This window comes from Psammomys obesus, unplaced genomic scaffold (genome assembly GCF_907164565.1).
Source record: "Psammomys obesus unplaced genomic scaffold, mPsaObe1.curated_primary_1811, whole genome shotgun sequence".
Classification (NCBI taxonomy): domain Eukaryota; kingdom Metazoa; phylum Chordata; class Mammalia; order Rodentia; family Muridae; genus Psammomys; species Psammomys obesus.
Genome location: NW_026592403.1, coordinates 4170870 through 4197067, shown reverse-complemented (window position 1 = coordinate 4197067; position 26198 = coordinate 4170870). Strand labels below are relative to the sequence as shown.

The following is a 26198-nucleotide window of genomic DNA, read 5'->3' as shown; positions in this document are numbered from 1 at the left end:
CTGTGAGGGTGAACCTCAAGCAGAGCAGGCTTCACATGAAGAGTGATAGACCATGGACTCCAAATATCAATGCGTGGAACTAAGTGATGGTCACTTCATTCCTGTCCTTGGCTTTGGTACTGCTGTACACGCAAGGTAAAACCAGTGCTGTCTCTGACATGAACTCAGTGGCTGGCTCTTTGAACTCTCCATTGCTGAGGGAAGAACAGCCTTGCTAGACACAGGGGAGGACATTGCAGTCAGTCCTGAAGAGACCTAGTATGCTAAGGTCAATTGAAAGGGGAGGAGGATCTCCCCTATCAGTGCACTTAGAGAAGGGCAGAGAGGAGATGAAGGAGGGTGGGGAGGATTGGGAGAGAATGAGGGAGGGGGATACAGCTGGGATATAACATAAATAAACTAATTAATATAAAAATAAAAATTTAATAAAAATATCCCCAGTGAGAGTTGAGAGTTCAAAGAAACTCAACTAGAGTGAGTGTGGGTCTATCTGACTTGTAAAGTCACTCATTTCCTGGGGATAATTTATACTTTTAGAATGTCAATTATTAAAGATATTTCTACAGTAAAGTTTCTTGGATGAAACATTTAATTCTGGTGCTTTGCTTTGAGTTTGACTTAGTATCTCATTTTCATTACAGGGTTTGGTTTGAGCAAAGTAGATATAAAATGTGTTATTTTTGTGGCTGTTGATGATTCACAAGATTTCATCACTCTGCAAATAGGCCAGTCTGGAAGTTTTAATTCCCCGTAGGCCTTCCAGTGCTCTTGTTACAAACTTATTCTGAAAGCAACTCCATGAGAAAGCAAAAACTTAGTAAGGGCATTAAGACATAATTTATGTTTAAACATGTTTGATTTAATGCACATTGTTACAAACCTTTGCAATGAAAGTATGGAACTCGAGACTTCACTTGCCTGTAATGAAAGTTGTTTTCTGGTAATATACTTATCTTGATTAAAGATATGTATCTAGGGACTAGTTACCAAAGCTTTGAATTCACTCTTTTGTTCTATGAATTTATTCATTTTAATTTTATTCATTTGTTTTTCTCCTCTTCTCCTCTCCTCCACTCCTTTCTCCTCCCCTCCTCTCTCCTTTCCTCTCCTTCCCTCTGCTCCCTTTCCCTCCTTTCCCCTTCCCTTCTCTCCTCTCCTCTTCTCCCTTCTCCTCTCCTCTCCTCTCCTCCCTTCCCCTTCCCTTCTCTCCCCTCCCCTCCCCTCAGCTCTTCACCTCTCCTCCCCTCCCCTCCCCTTGTTATACCCAGTTCGAGAGCCCCCAAAAGATCTACAGGAATCGACTCCATTGCAAAACACATGAGGGTCTTTTTATTGTAAATTACAAGCTGCAGCTTGGGCCAACATGGCCCCACAGCCGAGGCGGTGGGAGCTGAGTGTGCGTCCCCAGGTTAGTTGGGTGATTTATAGATTCTGGTCCCTCCCAGGATGCCCAAGGCAGGGCAATTCCTGCCTGGCAAGCATCTATTGGTCAAGATGCTACATTTTGAATTGATTGGCTATAGGAAGGTTCCCAGACCATTGACCATGATCAGGTGTCCCTCCCTAGGGGGAGGGTCCAGTTTCCTAGCAACTGTATCTCTAGTGGGTGGGGAAAGAATGCAGTGAGGTAGCTCTCCCCCTCAGGGCATTACTAACTTTTTACCACACCTACTCTAGGTCTTAAAGACTTTATCATTTGGTCTCTCACCCTCTCCTCTCCTCTCCTCCCCTCCCCTCCCCTCCTCCCTTCCCCTCTCCTATCCTCCTTTTCCCTCCCCTCCCTTCCCCTCCCCTTTCTTCCTCTCCTCTCTGCCAGAGTCAGCCAGCAGAGTCTAACAGTTCTTGAGTCGGGAGTGAGGATTAATATTAATGAAATAAACACACAGCACACAGGAAACCTTTTTTAAAGGTCCAGACTCGGCAACCACAGCAAAAGGCAGGCTGCTGCAGTAAGCAGCAAGTCTCAAGTCTCTGTCTCCTCCTCTGACTCCAGCCCTCTGACCTCTTTTATTGTCAGGAGTTACTTTTAGCCAGTAAAACATCTCAGAACAATAGATTAATTTGCACAAGGAGCTTGAGGAAGAGGTGTGACCCTCACAAGCTGTCCCACCTGCTGTCACAAACAAAAGGAGATGGACTTGCAAGTTCTTCTCTGCCATTAGTAAAGTCCTGCTAAAAGCCATCTCTCCACCGAGATTTAAATATCAAAGCAGGCTGCTAGAGTCATGGCTCCTGACACCTTTCCTCACCTTTCCTCCCCTCTCCTCTCCTCCATCTTCCTTCCTCCTCCTCCTCTCCTCTCCTCCCCTCCCCTCCTGTTCTCTTCTCTTCTCTTCCTCTGCACCTCCCTGCCTTTCTCTCCTCTCCTGTAACCCCCTGTGTTTAGTGTATGCATACTTGCCATGGTAATATTGTAGAGGACAGGAGTCAACAAAATTATGTCATTTCACCTACAACATGTGGGTCTCAGGGATTGAAAATGGGTTATTAGGTTTGTTGATAAGCACTTAACTTGTTGACTATTTCAATGGACTCAAGGTGTTTTTAAAGTGCTAAATGCCCCAAATAATGAAGAACAATGACAACAATTCTTTAAATTGTGCATAAAAGTAGGATGAAGGGAAAGAAAACATTGGTACCACCAAAAGAATCCAAAAGAAGATAAGTATGGTGTCCAAAAGAGGTACCAGAACCTGGTATCATGTGTGCAGTGATTTTACTGATAAAATTAAGAACACAGATTTTATAGTACATAGATGGCAAGCACACTGCCAACGGCTCCCATAAAGACACTTTAATTTGGAGACAGGATTTTTGGGACATGTTAGTGTCTTACATAACAAACTGTGAATGAATGTCTTTGAATGGTGGCTCTAAATCACATTCATTTTAACACCAGCATAAACTTTGAGAATTCACATTTGGGAAATGTGTTCCTTGTGCCTTTCCTGAAAGAAAGCTCTTAGATGATCCATGATGTAAGCATATGTAAGAATTAACTGTATAGGAAGAAACAAAAGAGAGAATTTAAGCTACCACATGTAACTAGAGCAGGGTTTACTTGCCACCAGAGGTGGGAATCTCAAGTTTGGGCTATGCTCTGATCATGGGCACAGAGCCCAGTCACTAAATGACCTAAGTTCAAGGGAATACAAGATTGTGTCATTTAAGCTGGATTTTTGTAGCTAATGATAGGAAAGAGAAAAGGGAGGATCAATAGGGTCAGACTGGGAACGCAGGCTATTTTTTTCCTCATTAGAATATTTTTTTTTAAATTTCTATATTTTTATTAATTAGTTTATTCACTTTGTATCCTCCCCATGCCTCCCTTTCTCCTCCCCTCCCAGTTCCACCCTCCCTCTTCCCCACCCGTGTCCCTCTCCCAGTCCACTGATAAGGGAGGTCCTCCTCCACTTCACTCTGATCCTAGTCTATTAGGTCTCATCAGGAGTGGCTGCATTGTTTTCTTCTGTGTCCTGGCAAGGCAGGTCCCCCCTCATGGGGAGGTGATCAAAGAGCAGTCCAATCTGTTCATGTGAGTGACAGTCCCTGTCCCCATTACTATGGAGCCCACTTGGATACTGAACTGCCAGAGGCTACATCTGTGCAGGAGTTCCAGACCATCTCCATGAGTGGTACTTGGCTAGAGTATCAGTCTCAGAAAAGACCCCTGTGCCCAGAGATTGTACCTTGCTGTCTTGTGGAGCTCCTGTCTTCTTCAGGTCTTACTATCTCCCACTTCTTTCATAAGAGTCCCTGCACTCTGCTCAAAGTTTGGCTATGAGTCTCAGCATCTGCCTCAATACCCTGCAGGGTAGAGCCTTTCAGAGGCCCTCTGTGGCAGACTCCTGTCCTGTTCCCTGTTTTCTCCCTCCTCCAATGTCCATCCTCTTTGCCTTTCTGAGCAGGGATTGAGCATCTTAGCCAGAGTCCCCTTTCCTGATTAGCTTACTTAGGTATACAGATTTTAGTACGTTTATCCAGTATTATATGTCTAATAACCACTTATGAGTGAGTACCTACCCTGTGTGTCTTTCTGCTTCTGGGATACCTCACTCAGAAAGATCTTTTCCAGTTCCCACCATTTACCTGCAAATTTCATGATTTCCTTGTTTTTTATCGCTGCATAATATTCCATTGTGTAGATGTACCACAATTTCTGTATCCATTTTTCAACTGAGTGGAATCTGGGTTGTTTCCAGCTTCTGGCTATTACAAACAAAGCTACTACAAACATGGTTGAGCAGATGTCCATGTTGTATACTTGAGTGCCTTTTGGATATATGCCTAGGGGTGGTACAGCTGAATCTTGAGGAAGCGCTGTTCCTCAAGACAGTTAGTGAGACAATTGCCTCAGACAATTAGTCTGAGAAAGCACCAGATTGATTTCCAAAGTGGTTGTATAAGTTTACATTCCCACAAGCAGTGGAGAATGGTTCCTCTTTCTTCATGATCCAGCATGTGTTGTCACTTGAATTATTCATCTTAGCCATTCTGATAAGTGTAAGGTGAAATCTCACGGTTGTTTTGATTTGCATTTCCCTGATGACTAAGGACATTGAACATTTCTCTAAGTGTTTTTCTGCCATTCAATATTCCTCTATTGAGAATTCTCTGTTTATCTCTGTATCCCATTTTTTAAATTGGATTATTTGATGTGTTGCTTCTTAAATTCTTAAGTTCTTTATATATACTGGACATTAGCCTTCTGTCAGATATAGTGTTGGTAAAGATCCTTTCCCAATCTGTAGACAGTTGTTTTGTTTTGACGACAGTGTGCTCTGCTTTACAGAAGCTTTTCAGTTTCATGAGGTCCATTTATTGATTGTTGCTCTTACAGTCTGTGCTGTTGGTGTTCTATTCAGGAAATTGTCTCCTGTCCCAATGAATTCCAGGATCTTCCCCACTTTTTCTTCTAACAGGTTTAATGTGTCTGGTTTTTATTGAGGTCTTTGATCCACTTGGACTTTAGTTTTTTGCAGGGTGAAAGCTATTTTTGAAACTGCAGCACCTTCTAACTTTATGCAATTTCCAGTTATCTAAGGGCAGGAGAAGCTGTTTTCTTCTGTAGTCACCAAATAGCTGTCCTTCTGGAACTTTTGAACACAGTTTTAGGGCCTTGGCATTTAGGGTCATTCCCTTATACAGCATTTAATTTTTATGTCAAATGGAGCATATTTTCCTGTGTAAATCTTGCTTAACATCCTTATGGTTACCTGAAGTAAGTCCTAGATTTTAGGTGATAGTGGACATCTCCTATATCATGACTAACCTCTGATTGCCAAGAATAAAAGAGGTTCCCATGTTACCTGACTCTTTTTACCCCATAGACAATGATCACTATCATATCAGAGGGAATCTTTACTACAAAACATGGAAAAATAGATAGCAGAGAAGTCACATTTTGTGCCCTAGTGCATTCTGAATCATGCATATCTATCTATAAATTCCACTTTTTCTTGCTCTTCAGTTTCCTGGGAGTATAGCTAAGGATATCACCAAAATAGCTATTGATGCTGGCTTTCATCATATTGATACTGCTTCTTTCTATCACAATGAAGAACAAGTGGGAGAAGCCATCCGAAGTAAGATTGCTGATGGCACTGTGAGGAGAGAAGATGTATTTTGCACAACAAAGGTACTGTTTACTTCATGTACCCATGAATGAACCATGGTGTTTGAATAGGTGTTCGTATATTAGATAAGTAATGGCTTGTGTTCTGCACTTTCTGTTTTGTAGTTATTAATATATATTTGCATATCGGATACAGTGTTGATTCATAGAAAGTGACTTTCTCATCAATGCTGCCTGTAGATTCCTGAATTTACTGCATGTCATTTCTACATCTCAGTTCATAGGTATATGATATAAACTGGAGTATGGAAGACAGTAGCCTTGTGTATTTCCTGGATAACTTTTTATCAGTGTCAACACTTTAAAAATTGTAGATATCTTTATAAGCAAGATATAATGCATCCTGTTTGCCTTCTAGCAAACATACAATAAAATATTGAAACTATATCCCCTACAGTTATAAAAATTAAAAACTACATAAGGTATAGAGTGACAGAAATATGCACCCAAGGTTGGAATTATGGAATTGACATATAACGCTTCCATATGTGCATGTGCATACCAAATAAGCAAACCATACATACATACACCGACCCTCCCACCACTTATTCTTCCATATTGAGTTGATTGGCTAAAAGCAATAGACCACTACTGTGCATTTTCAATCCAGCAAAACATAATATGGAGATGGAGCATTATTATGACTTGATTTAAACACTGGACCTTGAGTGATTTCAAATTAATTCATAATAAACATAAGGGATTCACATGGGAGAATCGGATTGAAGGATATTTGGAAAGAAGTACAATATCCCCCCATGCACATCAATTTCAAATTGATAGAAAAATGTCTCTGTGTTAGGTGAAGTAAATTAATTAGTTATTGGATTTATTAATTCAATGTGAATTCCATCTTTAACTGTAGCTTTGGTGTAATAGCCATCGCCCAGAATTGGTGAGATCTTCCTTGGAACGGTCACTGAAAAAATTTCAGTTGGACTATGTGGACCTATACGTCATTCATTTCCCAATGGCCCTGAAGGTATGTTGTTTGTATTTCCAGATATATTTCTTTCAGAGTGTATAATGGGGTTAGGATGGCTTAGTGATGTGGCACCTATATGTTCAATGGATCTAAAATACAACTCCTGCTAAGGCTCATGTATCGTGGCAGAGGAGGGAATAGAGTGATTATAAGATCTAAGAGACTGAAAAGTTTGCTTTGAGATTGCCTCTTATAGAGATATCAGAGAAGCTATAACTGTGAAGGCTTACCAATATGCTAACTAACGAAAACCAGGACAAGGACCAGTAAACATTAAAGTGGAAAGGAAAAGTGTCATGGGGCTTAACACTAGGGAAAAAAAACCTACAACTAAGGAATTCTGAGAGATTGAAATGGTCTTTTCTGGAGAAGAGACCTCAAATTGGCTTCCAGAAAATGGTCATCATGAAACAGTCATAAGTACTAATTAAGACACTCCAGACTGATCCAAGATGCAATTTTTAAGAATATATAATATATATATGAGAAAATAAAATCTTATAACCAAGGGAATTGCCTATAACTCAATTTAAAAAATATATTACAAATAAAATGTTATTAAAAATGATTTATCTATCATATGGAGATTTAGTTCTCAGATTTCCCTTTCCTTAGAAGAATAGCTATTGGTTGGAAAATGTGTTTGTTGAAGGTTATTTTAACATTTGATGCTATTCCAGCCAGGAGAAGATGAGTTCCCAGTAGATGAACATGGAAAATTAATATTTGACACAGTGGATCTCCGTGAGACCTGGGGGGTAAGTACTTGAAATAGAGCGCACAGGAGGAATGCAGCAAGAGAAAAAGTCATGCCACAATTCATTTGTGAGAGTAGAGTGTACCTTTTTTCATTAAAAAAAAAAAAAAAAACCTAAAGCTACTTTCAAGGGCTGTTTTGTCTTAAGAACAGGGGTCATGTACATGCCTTTAATGTAGCAGAAATGAAGAATGTGTGCAACCCCATCAAATATTTTGTGACTGTCCTTTCCTCCCTAGGCCATGGAGAAATGTAAGGATGCAGGACTGGCCAAGTCCATTGGGGTGTCCAACTTTAACCGCAGGCAGCTGGAGATGATCCTGAACAAGCCTGGACTCAAGTACAAGCCTGTGTGCAACCAGGTGAGAATCTTGGTCTTCTCTTCTCTTTGTCCATTCCCTTATTTCCCTTCTTGCCATTGGTTGATAAGTACTCTTCCGGTATTCATCTTAGCTTTGTGGAACGGCATGAGCCTATGCAAGTGTTTATGCATAGGACATTTATGATGCTTGACTGCTTTGCTCTGTGAAAGTCTTAGTGAATGTCACGGAGAAAAATTATTGGTTTCTTGGTAGATTTTAGAGAGGTAAGGATGATCAAGGTAGACTGTATTCATGATCACACTCCAAATAGGAAGGTTGTCTTATACTTGATATCTTAAGAATGAACAATGATGAACAGGAGGAACATTGTAAGGGTCTGTGCCAAGAAAAGACAGAAAAAGCTTGAGATTACCATGAAACAAAGATTACTGCTTTGACAGTAACAGATGATGATGGTTTGAGTTTCTGAAGGGTTGAGATGCTTTGTTGATTATATACAAAGACTTAGCTACATTAATAATCACAATAAGGATACTTGCTCAATCACGTTTGTGGTAGCTTTATTTGTAATAGCCAAAACCTGGAAACAATCAAGATGCCCCTGAACTGAGGACTGGATACAGAAAGTATGGTTCATCTACACAATGGAATACTACTCAGCAATAAAAAACAAGGAAATCATGAAATTTGCAGGTGGGATCTGAAAAAGATGATCCTTAGTGAGCTATCTCAGAAGCAGAAGGACATACATGGTACATACTCACTCATATAGACATATAATACAGGATAAACCTACTAAAATCTGTACACGTAAAGAAACTTATCAGGAAGGAGGACTCTGGCTAAAATGCTCAATCCCATCCAGAAAGGTAAAGAGGATGGACGTCAGAAGAAGGAGAAAACAGGGGACAAGTTAGGAGCTTGCCACAGAAGGCCTCTGAAGGCTCTGCCATGCACACTATCAAAGCAGATGCTGAGAGTTATGGCCAACATTTGATGAGATTGCAGTGAACCTTATGAAAGAAGTGGGAATTAGTAAGATCTGGAGGAGACAGGAGCTCCACAAGGTGAGCAACAGATCCAAAAAATATGGGCACATGGGTCTTCCCTGAGACTGATAGTCCAACCAAGTAGCATTCATGGAGATAACCCAGAACCCCTGCACAGATGTAGTCCATGGCAGTTCAGTTTCCTAGTGGGTTCCATAGTAATGGTAACAGGGACTGTCTCTGACATGAACTGATTGACCTGCTGTTTGATCATCTCCCCCTGAGGGGGAAGCAACCTTGCCAGGCCACAGAGGAAGAAAATGCAGCCACTCTTGATGAGAACTAACAGACTAAGATCAGAAGGAAGGAAAAGAAGACCCCCCCTACCAGTGGACTTGGGGAGGGGCATCCCTGGAGATGGAGGAGGAAGGGAGGGATTGGGAGGGGAGATACAAAGTAAATAAAGTGTAATTAATCCAAAAAATTAAAAAAAAATCACAGCAGACTAAAATTCACATCCAGGTTAGAAGCAGGAATTTAGTTATCTGTGATGACATTATTTGGGTATGTAAAATTTAGTACTCAGAAAAAAATGAACAATACTTCAGCTACCTTTATTTTTGAGCAGATTTGAATACATTCTTCTGGTTTTTGACATCAAGTAAATTGTGAAATAATTTCTTTTTATCTGTGGCTGCATTGTTTTTGTATTAATAACAAGTTTCAATAGACAAGTGAAATTCACAAATAGGAAATGAGAGTATATGTTATTTATCTATTTGACATATAAGGACCAAATCATTAGATATTCTGATATTAAAATAAGAAAGAATAGGCAGGGCAAGATGGCGGTGCAGGACAACTCACATTCTGACCAGCAGCACAGCAGGATCGGCACAGTGACCAGCAATCAGAACTCGCAGCCATAAAACACAAGTGATTGTGTTTCCCAGGTGAGAGGATACCCCACGGTGGGGGATTCAGTCAGCTTTAACTCATGTGGCTAAACCATGGAAGAGATCCGTGTTCCACCAGGCTCTTGGTCACCAGCCCAGAGCCACATGCCAGCAGGCTCTTGTCACTCTCCCAGGCTGAACTGTGTGCACCACGACATCAGAGACTGAAATTTCCAGTCAAGAGATAACCCCATGGTGCAGGAAACGGTTGGGACCGACCCTAGGTCACCCAGACATCCCCTGGAAAAGACTCAGGTTTCTCGGGTGCACCAAGAGCGAGCCCAGAGGCAGAGCCAGGGAGTCGGGCACCAGCACAGAGCCCTGCCTGCACGCCTTATTTGCTGCCCCAGATAGAACTGTGGGCCCCAGGACATCAGAGACTGAGTTTCACTGTCTGGTGCAAACCCAGGGAGGGGAATGGCTGGTCTGATCTCGGAGCATTCAGCTGATACCACCACCCTGAAAAGGTCTCTGGAAAAGTTAACCAGTTTCAGCAGACACCCAGGCACCCAATCCCCAGAAAGGCAGAGCTATGTAAGTCTGTGCCTGCAGGTTCTACTTGCCATCACAGATAGAAAGGCTATCCCCAAAGCAAAGACTGGGTGTCCTATCAGGAGGAAACCCCACAGCGGCGGGATAATCAGGTCTAACACTCAGGACACCCAGCACCAAAAGACTTTCTGGATTCACGCAGACTCCAGGCTCTAGCCTTCTACTGCAGGCAGAAGCGCTGTGCTCACCTGCCATTATTGAGTACCACTAGGGCACTGGGGCACACAGCTGTATCCTCAGACCTACAAAAGCCAGAGAGCCATTACCGTAGCCCTCAGATACTGTGCCAAGGATCAACAAGTTATCCCTAGCTAGGCTGACAAAACTGTGGGAATCCCTGGTCCTTCAAGAGGGGTGCACCTAAAAATTACACCTTAAGAGCAACAGCTACTGCTCGCTAAATTCAGAGCAAAAAACCCAACAACAGGACAGCCATCACCAAAACCTCTCCTGATGAGAGGAGAGCCTTCCTGAATACCACAGTTACCATACGGACCCGAAGTGAACTGTGACAATTCCTGAGAAGCACCACTATTCTGTTGACCATACCCAGAAAGCAGAGGAGAACTTCAGAACCCCGCCAAGTGGATTCTCCCCGCCCCAGGACTCAGCAGGCACCAGAAATTAACAGACAACACCTGAGACAGAGAGATGGGTAGAGGCCAGTGAAAAAGCACAACCAACAAAAGGCAAAACAACATGGCATCTCCAGAACACAGTTATCCAGGGGCAAGTAGCCCTGGATACCCTAACATTAGTGAAATTCAAGATGACCTTACATCTATGCTAATGAAGAGGTTAATGGAGGAAGTAAATAAAATACATAAAGAATAAGGGGAAGATATAATAAAACAGATTATGGTCATCCGTAAAGAAATACAGGAAGATACAGCCAAACAGTCTGTGTCACTGAAAGAAATAAAAGAAACAGAGGAACATTCAAACAAACAGCTGAAGGATTGAAGGAAAAACAGGAAAATACAGTCAGACAGGTGAAGGAAATCAACAAAACGGTCCAAGATCTGAAGATAGAATTGGAAGATTAAAGAAAACACAAACGGAGGAAATCACGGAGAGGGAGAACCTAGGAAAGAAAACAAGAACTACAGAGGTAAGCATAACAAACAGACTACAAGAGATGGAAGAAAGAATTTCAGCTGTGGAAAATACAATGGAAGAAATCGATGTATCCGTCAAAGAAAATAATAAATCTAAAAAATTCCTGACACAAACCATCCAAGAAATCCAAGACAACATAAAAAGACAAAACCTAAGAATAATAAGAATAGAGGAAAAAGAAGATTCCCTCCTCCAAGACCCAGAAAATATTTTCAACAAAATCATTGAAGAAAATTTCCCCAACTTAAAGGGAAAGCCTATAAGAATATAAGAGGCCTACAGAACACCTAATAAACTAGGACAGAAAAGAAAATCCTCCCATCACATAATAATCAAAACAGTAAGTATATAGTACAAAGAAAAAATACTAAAAGCTGCAAGGGAAAAAGGCCAAATAACATATATTGGCAAACCCATAAGAATCACACCTGACTTTTCAACAGAAACTATGAAAACCAGAAGAGCCTGGACATATATCATGCAGACCCTAAGAGAACACAGATGTCAGCCTAGGCTACTGTACCCAGCAAAACTCTCAGTCCTCTTAGATGGAGAAAACAAGATATTCAACGACAAAAAAATTTCAACAATACCTACACACAAATCCAGCATTACAGAAGATACTAGAAGGAAAAATACAACCCAAGAAAACTAACTACTTTCAAGAAATCACAGGAAATAAATAACCTCACTACAGCAAAACAAAAGTAGCTAAACACACAAACACACTACCATGGCCAACATCAATATCAAAGGATCTAACAGCCAGTGGTCATTAATCTCCCTCAACATCAATGGACTCAATTCTGCAATAAAAAGACACGGACTAACAGAATGGATGCATAAACAAGACCCAACAATCTGATGCATACAAGAAACACACTCAAATAAAAAAGATAGACATTACCTGAGAATAAAGGGCTGGAAGAGAGTTATCCAAGCAAATGGACCCAAGAAGCAAGCAGGAGTAGCCATTCTAATATCTCATAAAGTAGATTTTATATTAAAATCAATCAAAAGAGATAGAGAAGGACACTTTATACTCATCATGGGAAAAATCCACCAGGAAGATATTACAATCCTGAACATCTATGCCTCAAATGCAAGGGCACCCACATTTATAAAAGAAACTTTAATAAAACTTAAACCACACATAGACCCCCACACATTAATAGTGGGAAGCTTCAACACCCCACTCTCAACAAAGGACAGGTCAACAAAACAGAAATTAAACAAAGAAACAATAACTATGACAGAGGTCATAAATCAAATGCACCTCACAGACATCTACAGTACCTTTCACCCAAACTCAAAAGAATTTAACTTCTTCTCAGCACCTCATGGAACCTTCTCCAAAATAGACCACATAGTTGGTCACAAAGCAAGCCTCAACAGTACAAGAAGATTGAAGTAATCCCTTGTATCTTGTCTGATCACCATGGTATAAAGCTGGACCTCAACAATAACAGAAATGGCAAAAAGCCTACACACACACATGGAAACTGAACAACTTGTTACTAAATGACAGCTGGGTCAGGGAAGAAATAAAGAAAGAAATTAAAGTCTTTCTAGAACTCAATGAAAATTAAGACACAACATACCCAAACTTATAGGACACAAGAACAGCAGTGCTGAGAGGAAAGTTTGTAGCACTAAGTGCCTTCAAAAAGAAATTCGAAACATCTCATGCAAGCAACTTAATGGCTCACTTAAAAGCCCTAGGAAAAAAAAGAAGCAGACACACCAAAGAGGAATAGATGGCTGGAAATAATCAAACTCAGGGCTGAAATCAATCAATTAGAAACAAATAAAACAATTCAAAGAATCAATGAAACCAAGAGCTGGTTCTTTGAGAAAATTAACAAGATAGACAAACCCTTAGCCAAACTAACTAAAAGGCAGAGAGAAACTATCCAAGTCAACAAAACCCGAAATGAAAAGGGGGACATAACCACAGACACTGAAGAAATCCAAACAATAATTAGGTCTTACTTCCAAAGTCTATATGCCACAAAATTTGAAAATCTAAATGAAATGGACAATTTTCTTGACTGATTCTATATGCCAAAGCTGAATCAAGACCAGGTAAACCAATTAAATAGTCCTACATCCCCTAAGGAAATAGAAGCTGTCATCAAAAGTCTACCATGCAAAAAAAGCCCAGGGCCAGATGGTTTCAGTGCCGATTTCTACTAGACCTTTAAAGAAGAGCTAACACCAATACTCTTCAAACTATTCCACAAGATAGAAACAGAAGGAATACTACCAAACTCATTCTATGAAGCCACAGTCACCTTGGTACCTAAACCTCACAAAGACTCAACAAAGAAAGAGAATTTCAGGCCAATCTCCCTCATGAACACTGATGCAAAAATACTCAACAAAATACTTGCAAACCAAATCCAAGAACACAGCAAAGACATCATCCACTATGACCAAGTAGGCTTCATCCTAGGCATGCATGAGTGGTTCGATATATGGAAATCCATCAATGTGATCCACCACATAAACAAACTGAAGGAGAAAAACCACATGATCATCTCCTTAGATGCTGAAAAGGCATTTGACAAAATCCAACATCCATTCATGTTTAAAGTATTGGAGATCAAGGATACAAGGCACATACTTGAACATAGTAAAGGCGATATACAGTAAGCCTATAGCAAACATCAAACTCAATGGAGAGAAACTTAAATCATTCTCACTGAAATCAAGGACAAGGAAAGGCTGTCCACTCTCTCCATATCTTTTCAACATTGTTCTTGAAGTCCTAGCTAGAGGAATAAGACAATTGAAAGAGATCAAGGGGATACAAATTGGAAAGGAAGAAGTCAAAGTATCACTCTTTGCAGATGATATGATAGTATACCTGAGTGACCCCAAAAACTCTACCAGGGAACTCCTACAGCGGATTAACACCTTGAGCAAAGTGGCTGGATACAAAATTAACTCAAAAAAAAAATCAGTAGCTTTCCTGTATACAAAGGACAAAAGGGCCAAGAAACAAATTAGGAAAACAACACCCTTCACAATATCCACAAAGGACATAAAGTACATTGGTGTGAACATAACCAAGCAAGTCAAAGACTTGTATGAAAAAATTTTCCAGTCTCTGAAGAAAGAATTAGAAAAGATATCAGAAGATGGAAAGATCTCCCATGCTCATGGCTTGGCATAATTAATATAGTAAAAATGGCCTTCTTACAAAAAGCAATCTACAGATTCAATGCAATTCCCATCAAATTACCAACACAATTCTTTACAGAACTTGAAAGAAAAATTTTCACCTTCATATGGAACAACAAGAAACCCAGAATTGCTAGAACAATTCTCTACAGTAAAAGATCTTCAGGAGATTTCTCCATCCCTGATCTCAAGCTGTACTATAGAGCAACAATACTAAAAACTGCATGGTACTGGCATAGAAACAGACTGGTGGATCAATGGAACCAAATAGAAGACACTGACATAAATCCTCGCACTTATGGACACCTGATTTTTGACCAAATGCCAAATCCATTCAATGGAAACAAGACAGCATCTTCAACAAATGGTGCTGGTCTAACTGGAAGTCTACAAGTAAAAATGCAAATAGATCCATTCTTATCACCCTACACAAACTTAAAGTCCAAGTGGATCAAAGACCTCAACATAAAACTAAACACACTAAACCGCTTAGAAGAAAAAGTGGGGAATACCCTTGAACTCATTGGCACAGGAGACAACTTCCTGAACAGAACACCAACAGCACAGGCTCTAAGAGTAACAATTAATAAATGGGACCTCATGAAACTGGAAAGCTTCTGTAAAGCAAAGGACACTGTCCTCAGCACAAAACGACAGCCTACAGATTGGAAAAAGATCTTCACCAAGAATGCATCAATGATTTTTTCCTGAATGAGTTATTTTGTTGAAACTTGGCAATACTGTCTTTCCTTTTCAGTTGTATTGTTACTTCTTGTTTACTTGTCTACTACAGAAAATTTACATACTAAGTCTCAATCCACTATAACTGTATTTAGTGTTAGTGTATAGCTTTAGTTACCAATGTTCTAATAAAACAGTTTCTATACTAACCACAATTGATGATGAGAAATATATTTTTTCATTTTTCTATGTCCAATTATCTGTTTGTGTGTATGCATATTAATATAAAATTTTTGATTTTGAATTATTTTACCTTTTGAATTGATTTTTACTTTTCATTTCTTGCTAAAAATCTGCCCGAATTGAAGTCTCTACTCAACTGTCTGTTTCAGCGTATGGACTATCCCCTTTCAAATGTTTGATCAAGTTCATACTATTTCATAGTTAAAACTTAGCAAGTCCATTCCCTGTTCCACATTTTGACTCTATCATGAGTTCTTGTTGAAGAAATGGACATTTACCCCTAAGATTTTATGCAAAGGTTGGTTCATCTCATAATTGTTACTTTTTAAACTATTCCTAAGAACATAGATATTAGAAGTTTTCATAGAATCTGTAGAATTGAATGGGAATTATGGGAGTAGAGAGTAAAAGGAGGGGGAGAGTAAATAGAGAGAAAGTACAGGTTATAGTCATATCAACATATCTTTACAAAGTCCATTAATATGTACAATAAATGTAGCAATAAAACATATATATCATGGGTCTAGTGAGATGGATTAGTGAATAAAATTAAGCTTGAAAACCAGAATTTGATCTTTCAGTTGGTGGGAGGAAGGAGCTGACTCATATTAGTTGTCCTAGAACCTCCAAAAGCATGCTGTCACACACACACTCACACACATACACACACACACACACATTGACTCAGCCTTCCAAATTCTGGAATTAGAGCCATGAACAAATCTATTATTTTCTTTTATACACTTAAAAATTGTATGTGTTCTTTTGAAAATTTATGTATGTACTTCAGTGAAAATCCCCCTGCCCATTATCCTTTATTTCTTCATTCTACACCCAACCCACAAACATTGTCTACTTCCCAGGAACCTCAATTTTCATTTTTTAATGAATGACTGCAATTAATTAATGTTTCTTGCATCAGCATGGTCAAGGGTTATTTGCTGAAGTCTTTTCATTTTTATATTTAATCCACACTTAGTTACACAGGCTTTCCTAATTTAGCTTATTGTAATTTAACACGTTTTTATGTGAACATGGGATTTCATGTAATATGGTATCTTTCTTCATTCGTCTGCAGGTAGAATGCCATATTTATCTCAACCAAACAAAACTTCTGGATTTCTGCAAGTCAAATGACATTGTACTGGTTGCCTATGGTGTTCTGGGAACACAAAGATACAAAGGATGGTAATGAGGTCATTAAATCATAAACTCACAATTGTTCTTGACATACCTTTAGTCTTGCAACTTTAAGGCTATAATCATGGGTTTTGGAAGCAGAGAAAATTTGCATTTTGGAGAGAATAAAGGGTGATAATGGTGTATCGGGTCTAGGAACACACTTGGGACCCTCATTCTATAGAGCCGCTTTTGTGTATATTTGAAGCTTCTTTGCAAGCTACAGCTTGAGGAATTTAGCTTCCTTACATTTCATTCAAGGGTGGACAAGAACTCCCCTGTTCTTTTGGATGAACCAGTTCTTGGTTCTATGGCAAAAAGTACAAGCAAACTCCAGCCTTGATTGCACTTCGCTACCAGGTGCAGCGTGGGATTGTGGTCCTCAACACCAGTCTCAAAGAAGAGCGGATCAAAGAGAACATTAAGGTGAGGAGTAGAAGAGACAGTATGTTCTTTTTAACAACTTAAAAGCCTGTATGAATGTATTCCTTCTACCTCACGTTCTTGGTATTGATTTCAAGATCAATGCTAGTGATTTATAGACAGAATAGTTTCAATATCTTAATAATTATAGGTCACCCTGTAGATTAAACTTCAAAGTGTATTAAAGATGACCACCTGGAAGCCAGTTCTTAGTTCCTTTCAATGAGACATGCCTAGTATTAAAATATCAATAGAATTTTCATTTATCGTATGTTTAAAAGAACATTTTCATACTTCGACTTTTCTTTGCTCAGACATTGAAATAAAACTGTCTAAGTGATGATTACTGAATTGAGTTACACATTCAGACAATTGCACTCATGGAGTAGATCTCCTAAGCAGTGATGTTTTTCTCTTTGAATTGTAACCGATTTCTTTCCTCCTCACATTCCATTCAAATCTTTCTTGCCTGTTTATTGTGTATGGATTCAGTATGTGGGGGGTTTTGAGTGATGCTGACGCTGGAATTCATTTCTCACTTCAGTGTTTTATTGAATACCTTTGTATTTTGTGAAAGCCAGGATTTTTCAAGCATTTTACCAAGCAACCACATTCACTGTTCAATCTCTTGAATTTACAATGTGCTGATTGGAAAAAAATGCAGTTTAATTATGTAAATACATAAAAATGTTTCCTATAGGTGTGGTAGGTTTTTGAGTTCCAGTTGAGTTCAGAGGATATGAAAGTCCTTGATGGCCTGAACAGAAATTTGCAATATATAACTGCTGACAAGTAAGTAGCTTTGTTTATATGTTTTATTCTGTTTTTTTTTTTTCTTTTTTTTCTGGAGGAACATTTTTAATGTTATCTCAATAAATGTAAGAAGACAGAGAAAATCAGAGTACAGGAGGTCTGTACTGTTTCAAGGGAGTATTCTGGGTTAGCCCACCTCAGTGTAGAATCTCTATTTTCTCTATGGTGAACTCAATCTTTATGTCCTGTAATATGCACTGTGGACATATCAGGTGGCTCGTTGAAACATCCCAATATCAATATCATGCCATCATCTCATTTTCTCCAGTACTTGCTTAAATCTTATCCTACTAAATGTATGACACCAACCTTATAATCTATGTCACCACCTGCATATGAACTTGTTCAATGTCATCAAGAATTTTAATGACTTTAAAGGTTTGAAAAACTTCCTTTCATTCCTGAAGTGCTTCTGTTCAGGAATTAAGTGTTCTAGTTTGAGAACTGCTGACTTGATGTGATCAGTAACACAGCTGGTACTGATTTTTCTCAAACATACTGAAGTCAATGTAGAGGACTAAAAATCATTGAGAAGATATTTAAGGCCCATGGAGATGCTGAAAGATGGCTCAGTCAGTAAAGTACTTGCCTTGCAAGTGTGATTAAAACCTGGGTGCAACATGTGCTCTTGTAATTCAAGTGTTCTGGAGGTGAAAACTTGCACATACTTGGGGCTTGCAGGCCACTATGCTAACCAGTGAGACAAGGTCAATGAAAGACCCTGCCTCAAAAGAGTGAATGCATTCTTGAGGATACACCTAAGGGTTTCCTATGGCCTCTACATCCATGTATATACTTTATACATGAGTATGCTTCTGCAATCACAAATACACATTTATACACCTACACAGGGACACACATATACACATTTTTAAAAATCATGGATTAATATTTAGAAACATTTTTATTGCTGTAGAGAAATTTACCATTTATTTATTTATTTATTTATTTATTTATTTATTTATTTATTTTTAATATTAGCTACATTTTATTAAATTTCTATCCCATCTGTATCATTCTACCTCATTCCCTCCCAGTCCCACCCTCTCTCCCTCATCTCTTCCTTGCCCCTTTCCAAGTCCACTGATAGGGTAGGACCTCCTCCCCTTTCATCTGACCCTGTTTTATCAGATATCTTCAGGACTGGCTGCAAAGTCCTCCTCTGTGGCCCAGCAGGGCTGCTCCTCTCTTGGGAGGTAGGGAGGTCAAAGAGCCAGCCATTGAGTTCATGTCAGAAATAGTCCCTGTTTCCCTAACTAGGGAACACAATTGGATACTGAGCTACCATGGGCTATGTCTGAGGAGCGGTTCTAGGTTATCCTCAAAACACAGCTATACCACTCTTAGGCATATATCCAAAAGATACTCAAATACACAACAAGGGCTTCGCTCAACCATGTTTACAGTAGCTTTATGTGTAATAGCCAGAATCTAGAAACAAACCAGATGTCCATCAATGGAGGAATGGCTACAAAAATTGTGGTATTTTACACAATGGAATACTACTCAACAATCAAAAACGAGGAAATCATGAAATTTGCAGGCAAATGGTGGTATCTAGAAAAGATCATTCTGAATGATGTATCCAAGAAGGAGGAAGACACACATGGTATATACTCACTTATTTAGACCTATAAGATATGATAAACATAATGAAATCTATACACCTAAAGAAGATAAAAAAGAAAGAGGACCCAGGGAAAGATGATCAATCCTCACTTACAAAGACAAATGGGATGGGTATTGGATGTGGAAAAAAACAAGAAACATGACAGGAAACTATCACAGAGTGCTTCTCAAAGACTCTACCTAGCAGTGTATCAAAGCAGATACTGAGACTCATAACCAAACCTTGGGCAGAGTGCAGGGAATCATATGAAAGAAGGGGGAGTTAATATGACCTGGAGAGGATAGGAGCTCCACAAGGACCAAATATATCTGGGCACAAGGGTCTTATATGAAACTGTTTCTCCAACCAAGGACCATGTATGGATATAACCTAGAACCTCTGCTGTAGAGAATTTAATGTCCAAAGAAACTGTAATTTTCATTCTACATATAACGCTATAGAATTTGAGACAAGATGTATTATCACTGAAAGTATGGAATGTACATTCACAATTCCAGCGTGTAAATTAATTAAAAATAAAAACTATTGTATTGTATGAAAGTTATAAGCATGTTGTATGATAATTGTAAGCATAATAAAATAGCATGTAATAAACATTTCTATATAATTGTTAATTTAATAATATACAGAAAAATGAATAATGTAGTACATATTTCATAGAGACAGAACTACTATTTGAATGTTCATATTATTAGCCTTGGTGAACGGTGTTTTAACTCTGTAACTTGTGTGACTTTTGTTATGGTGATATGCAGTTGTTCCCTTGTGTGTGAGATTTTGTCTCTGACAAATATTATTTCTACTTCTGAATCAAAATCACCGTTTTATTTGGCAGGAGGTTAATGAATGATTAATAAATTCTGAAACTGAAATTTAAAGTCAGTGTAGTAAACATTGCATTTAAGCCAATATTTCAGAAAATGATACATAAAGTTACATATACACTAAACGTACAAACACTGGACAATACATCCAGAGTACTGATACATAGATAATATGCTATTGCTCAATCTGACTTTTCTATTTTATAATTTCTAGAAAAATTTTTACTATTAATTAATTACACTTTATTCATTTTGTATTCCCCCTCCCTCCACCCCTCCCGATCCCACCCATGCTCCCCCTTCCTCATGCATGCCCCTCCCCAAGTCCACTGATAGGGTAAGTCCTCTTCTCCTTCCCTCTGATCTTAGTCTATCAGATCACCTCAGGAGTGGCTGCATTGTCATATTCTGTGGCCTGGTAAGGCTGCTTCCCCCTCAGGAGGAGGTGATCAAAGGGCAGGCCAATCAGATTATGTCAGAGGCAGTCCCTCTTCCCATTACTATGTAACCCAATTGGACACTGAACTATCATGTGCTACAACTGTGCAGGGGTTCTAGGTTACCTCCATGAGTAGTCCTTGGTTGGAGTATGAGTCTCTGGGAAGTTCCCCGTGTTCAAGTTTTCTGGTTTTGTTGTTCTCCTTGTGTGGTTCCTGTCCTCTCCAGCTCTTAATATTTCCCACTTCTTACATAAGATTCCATGAACTCTGCCCAACAGTTGGCCATAAGTATCAGCGTCTGCTTTGATTGTCTGCAGGGCAGAGACTTTCAGAGGCCTGCTGTGGCAGGTTCCTAGGTTGTTTCCTGTTTTCTTCTTCTTCTGATGTCCATCCTCTTTGCCTTTCAGGATGGGGATTTAGCATTTTAGTCAGGGTCATCTCTCTTGCTTAGTTTCTTTAGATGTACAGTTTTTAGTAGCTGTATATTATGTTATGTCTATATGAGTGAGTATATACCGTGTGTGTGTGTCTTTCTGCTTCTGAGACAGCTCACTCAGGATGATCCTTTCCAGGTCCCACCATTTACCTACAAATTTCATGATTTCCTTATTTTTCATTGCTGAGTAATACTCCATTGTGTAGATGTACCACAATTTCTGCATCCATTTTTCAACTGAGGGGCATCTGGGCTGTTTCTAAGTTCTGGCTGTTACAAATAAAGCTGCTACAAACATGGTTGAGCAAATGTCCTTATTGTGTTCTTGAGCCTCTTTAGGATATATGCCTAGGAGTGGTATGGCTGGGTCTTGAGGAAGCGCTATTCCTAGTTATCTGAGAAAGCGCCAGATTGCTTTCTGAGTGGTTGTGCAAGTTTACATTCCCACCAGCAGTGAAGGAGGGTTCCCCTTTCTCCAAAACCTCTCCAGCATGTGTTGTCACTTGAGTTTTTCATCTTGGCCATTCTGATGGGTGTAAGGTGAAATCTCAGGGTCATTTTGATTTGCATTCCCTAATGGCTAATGATGTTGAGCATTTCTTTAAGTGCTTCTCTGCCATTCTATATTCCTCTACAGAGAATTCTCTGTTTAGCTCTGTTCCCCATTTTTTAATTGGATTACTTGGTTTGCTGCTTTTCAGCTTCTTTAGTTCTTTATATATATTGGATATGAGTCCTCTGTCAGATAAAGGCGTGGTGAAGATTCTTTCCCAATCTGTAGGCAGTCGCTTTGTTTTGATGACGGTGTCCTTTGCTTTACAGAAGCTTTTCAGCTTTATGAGGTCCCATTTATTGATTGTTGCTCTTAGAGCCTGTGCTGTTGGTGTTCTGTTCAGGAAGTTGTCTCCTCTGCAAATGAGTTCAAGGGTATTCCCCACTTTTTTTTTTCTAACCGATTTAATGTGTCTGATTTTATGTTGAGGTCTTTGATCCACTTGGACTTTAGTTTTGTGCAGGGTGATAAGTATGGACTATTTGCATTTTTCTACAGGTAGACATCCAGTTGGACCAGCACCATTTGTTGAAGATGCTGTCTTTTCTCCATTGTATGGTTTTGGCATCTTTGTCAAAGATCAGTTGTCCATAAGTGTATGGGTTTATCTCTGAGTCTTCTGTTCGGGTCCATTGATCCACCATTCTGTTTCTGTGCCAGTACCATGCAGTTTTTATTACTGTTTTATTATTGTTGCATTGAATATGTAGATTGCTTTTGGTAAGATGCCCATTTTTACTATGTTAATCCTGCCAAGCCATGAGCATGGGAGATCTTTCCATCTTCTGATATCTTCTTCTAATTCTTTCTTCAGAGACTTGAATTATTTTTTATACAAGTATTTGATTTGCTTGGTTAGGGTTACTCCAAGGTACTTTATGTCATTTGTGGCTATTTTGAAGGGTGTTGTTTCCCTAATTTCTCTCTCAGCCCTTTTCTCTTTTGTATATAGGAGGGCTACTGATTTTTTTGAATTAATTTTGTATCTGGCCACATTGCTGAAGGTGTTTATCAGCTGTAGGAGTTCCCTGGTAGAGTTTTTGGGGTCACTCACAGATACTATCATATCATCTGCAAATAGTGATATTTTGACTTCTTCTTTTCCAATTTGTATTTCCTTGATCTTCTTCAACTCTCTTATTGCTCTAGCCAGGAATTCCAGAACTGTGTTGGAGAGATATGGAGAGAGTGGGCAGCCTTGTCTTGTCACTGATTTCAGTGGGATTGCTTTAAGTTTCTCTCCGTCCAGTTTGATGTTGGCTATAGGCTTGCTGTATATTGCCTTTACTATATTTAGATATGTGCCTTGTATCCCTGATCTCTCCAATACTTTAAACATGAATGGATGTTGGATTTTGTCAAATGCTTTTTCAGCATCTAGGGAGATTATCATGTGTTTTTTTTTCTTTCAGTTTGTTAATATGGTGGATTACATTGATGGATTTCTGTATATTGAACCACCCCTGCATACCTGGGAAATTTTAATTGGGAGTTTAATTTATACTTTTATTTCCGTCTAATGATATGATATTACTATGACAATGGACTTCTTAGAACCCCTGCTCAGACATAGTCCATGGTAGCTCAGTATCAAAGTGTGTACCCTAGTAAGGCGAACAGGGACTGTCTCTGACATGAACTCAGTGGCTGGCTCTTTGACCTTCCCTTCTTCCTCCCACCCCCAAGTGAGGAGCAGCCTTGCTAGGCCACAGGGGAAGACAATGCAGCCAGTCCTGATGAGACCTGATAAGCTAGAGTCAGATGGAAAGGGAGGAGGACCTCCCCTATCAGTGGGCTTAGGTAAGGGCAGGAAGGAGATGAGGGAAGAAGGGTTCAATTGGGAGGGAATGAAGGAGGGGCTACAGCTGGGATACAAAGTAAATAAACTGTATTTAATACAGAAAATGAAAATTTAATTAAAAAAGAAAAATAAAATAGATTCTTTTATTATACAATTTATCCTGATTAAAGTTTCTCCTATCTTTACTTTTTCAAAATATTCCTCACCTCCCCTCACCTCCAGATCCACTCCATGTCTGTCTGTCTCTTCTTAGAAAAGAAAAGCCTTCTAAAAATAACGATCATACTTAACAAAATCGAACATGGTAAAAAAGCAAAAAAAACATCACAATGAGGCTGAACAAGGCAAGCCAACAAAGAAAAAGAGCCCCAAGAGCAGGCTCAAGAATCAGAGATCCACTCATTCACATACTCAGAAGTCCCCTAAAATTCTAAGCTGAAATAAGCCAGATACATTGCTGATCTTTTTGTAATCCTGAGAACCAGTGAGAGCCTAAGATGTATTAAAGACAAATGCAATTAAAAACAAAAGAAATCAAATATGAATAATCTATATCTCCCCAAACATTTCAATTTGTTTCACTTATTGACTTGTATGTATGTGTACATGTATGTGAGTGAGCACATGTGGTGGAGATGAGATGACTACTTGCCACCGTAGTTTCTCCCCTTCCAATACAGAGGTCGCAGGGATCAACCTCAGGTCATCAGTTGGTAGCTGGTGCCTTACTCAACTGAGCCATCTCACCATCCCTCAACTACTGTTTAGCACAGAGTACATAACTTGGTTTCTTGTTTTCAAAAACATAGGACAGTGTTTGCTCTCTCTGAGGAATTTTAAAATAAAGGGTTGGATTTTTTTTTTTTACTTGATATAGTGTTTTATTATCTAAATGACTTTTAGATATTTGTATGGGCTTTGCCTACATGTATGTCTGTGCACCACGTGCATTGAGGAAACTTATAGGGCAAAAGAGGGCATAGTATCCCCTGGTACTTGAGTTTCAAATGATTGTGAGCCATGCGGATTGCGAATAGCATCTGGGAGCTCTGGAAGAGCAGTCAGTGCTTGTGAATCCCAAGCCATGTCTCTAGCTCCTCTTCTCTCTCTCTCTTTGATAGAGACCAGTTTGATACTTTTTTTCTACATATTAAGTACTAGGGAAAGAAATCTCAATAATTTACTACTGTTTTCTTTTCAAGTAGAAAGTACTATTTTTGAAAGTAAGAAACGATGATTGTATGCCTTAGGAAAATAAATTTTCACACTTTCATACTAAAATCAACTTCATAGAAATCATTCCTTCTGGAAACAGAATGACCAAATGCATTATGGATTTTCTTTGTCTTTGCAGGTTTGATGGCCACCCTAATTTTCCATTTTCTGATGAATACTAGTACATGAGGATGTCTCCAGGAGGTCTCCTGGACTGGCCACTTGTGCTAAGTAGAACCTCCTGGAGCTATTTCTCAGCTAAGACAATAAACAACAATGTGCCATTCTGAAAACAAATAAAAGATACATTCTTTATCATTTAACAGTGTCACTATATTGTGTTAATGCTTTGTCTTCCTCTGACTCATGACAACCCCAAATTAATTTGCCTGCGAGTCTGTGCTCAGTTGGTAGACAATAACAGTCGCTTTGCAAGTCGTTTTTTTCACCAAAATAGGTAATGTTTCCATCCTTTGAAGAGTAACATTTAGCAGGCATTTATTAGTCTTTGTTTCTTCAGCTCAAGGATGGAAAAAGTTTATTGTGTGGTCAGAAACAATTGAGAAGAAAGGACAATAAACCCAGGACCACATTAAGAGTTTTTGGCAATGTCCCCTCCACCACGCCTTCTGCTCTCCCTGCCTCTACTCCTCTCTCTCCCAGATCCTCTTCTCCATTTCCTTTCAAAAAAAAAAAGAAAAACAAAAACAAAAAAACAAAGAAAGGGCCTCCCAAAGCCTGACACAGAGGACCTCTGAAAAGCTCTGCCCTGCAGACTATCAACATTTGGGCAGAGTGCAGAGAATCTTAGGAAAGAAGTGGGAAACAGTAAGATCTGGAGAGGACAGGAACTCCATAAGGATAGCAACAGAACCAAAAAAAAATCTGAGCACAGGGGTCTTTCCTGAGACTGCTATTCCAACCAAGGACAATACATGGAGATAACCTAAGACCCCTGCACAGATGTAGCCCATGGCAGTTCAGTATCCAAGTGGGTTCCATTGTGATAGGAACAGGGACTGTCTCTAACATGAACTGATTGGCCTGCTCTTTAATTACCTCCCCCTGAGAGGGAAGCAGCATTACCAGGCCACAGAAGAAGACAAGGCAGCCACTCCTGATGAGACCTAATTGACTTGGATCAGAAGGAAGGAAAAGAAGTCCTCCCCTATTAGTGGACTTGGGGAGGATCATGCAGGCAGAGGGTGGAGGAAGAGAGGGATTGGGATGGGAGGAGGGAGGGATCCAAGGGGGGATACAAAGTGAGTAAAATATAATTAATAAAAAAAATCCTAAAAAAAAGATATCATCCGAACATAGCATAACAGGTTACAATAAGACTAAGAACATGATCCTTCAGGAAACAGAGGCAGCAGATGTGAGCTGCATGCTGCCTTCCAACCCCCTACACCTGCAGCTCCATAAATTTCCCTCTGGATGAAACCTGCATGCATCAGT

At 39.4% G+C, this 26198-nt stretch overlaps 1 protein-coding gene across 1 annotated transcript; it reads left to right on the top strand.

Annotated features, from left to right (window-relative positions):
- LOC129681300 (aldo-keto reductase family 1 member C21-like) lies at positions 1 to 25063 on the top strand. The gene is given in 10 exon segments (XM_055613200.1): positions 1 to 128; positions 5463 to 5638; positions 6501 to 6617; positions 7301 to 7378; positions 7617 to 7739; positions 16505 to 16614; positions 16867 to 16916; positions 16919 to 17031; positions 17738 to 17820; positions 24880 to 25063. Coding segments are annotated over 10 exon segments (969 nt in total). The 5' UTR covers positions 1 to 52; the 3' UTR covers positions 24923 to 25063.
- The last annotated feature ends 1135 nt before the right edge of the window (positions 25064 to 26198 follow it).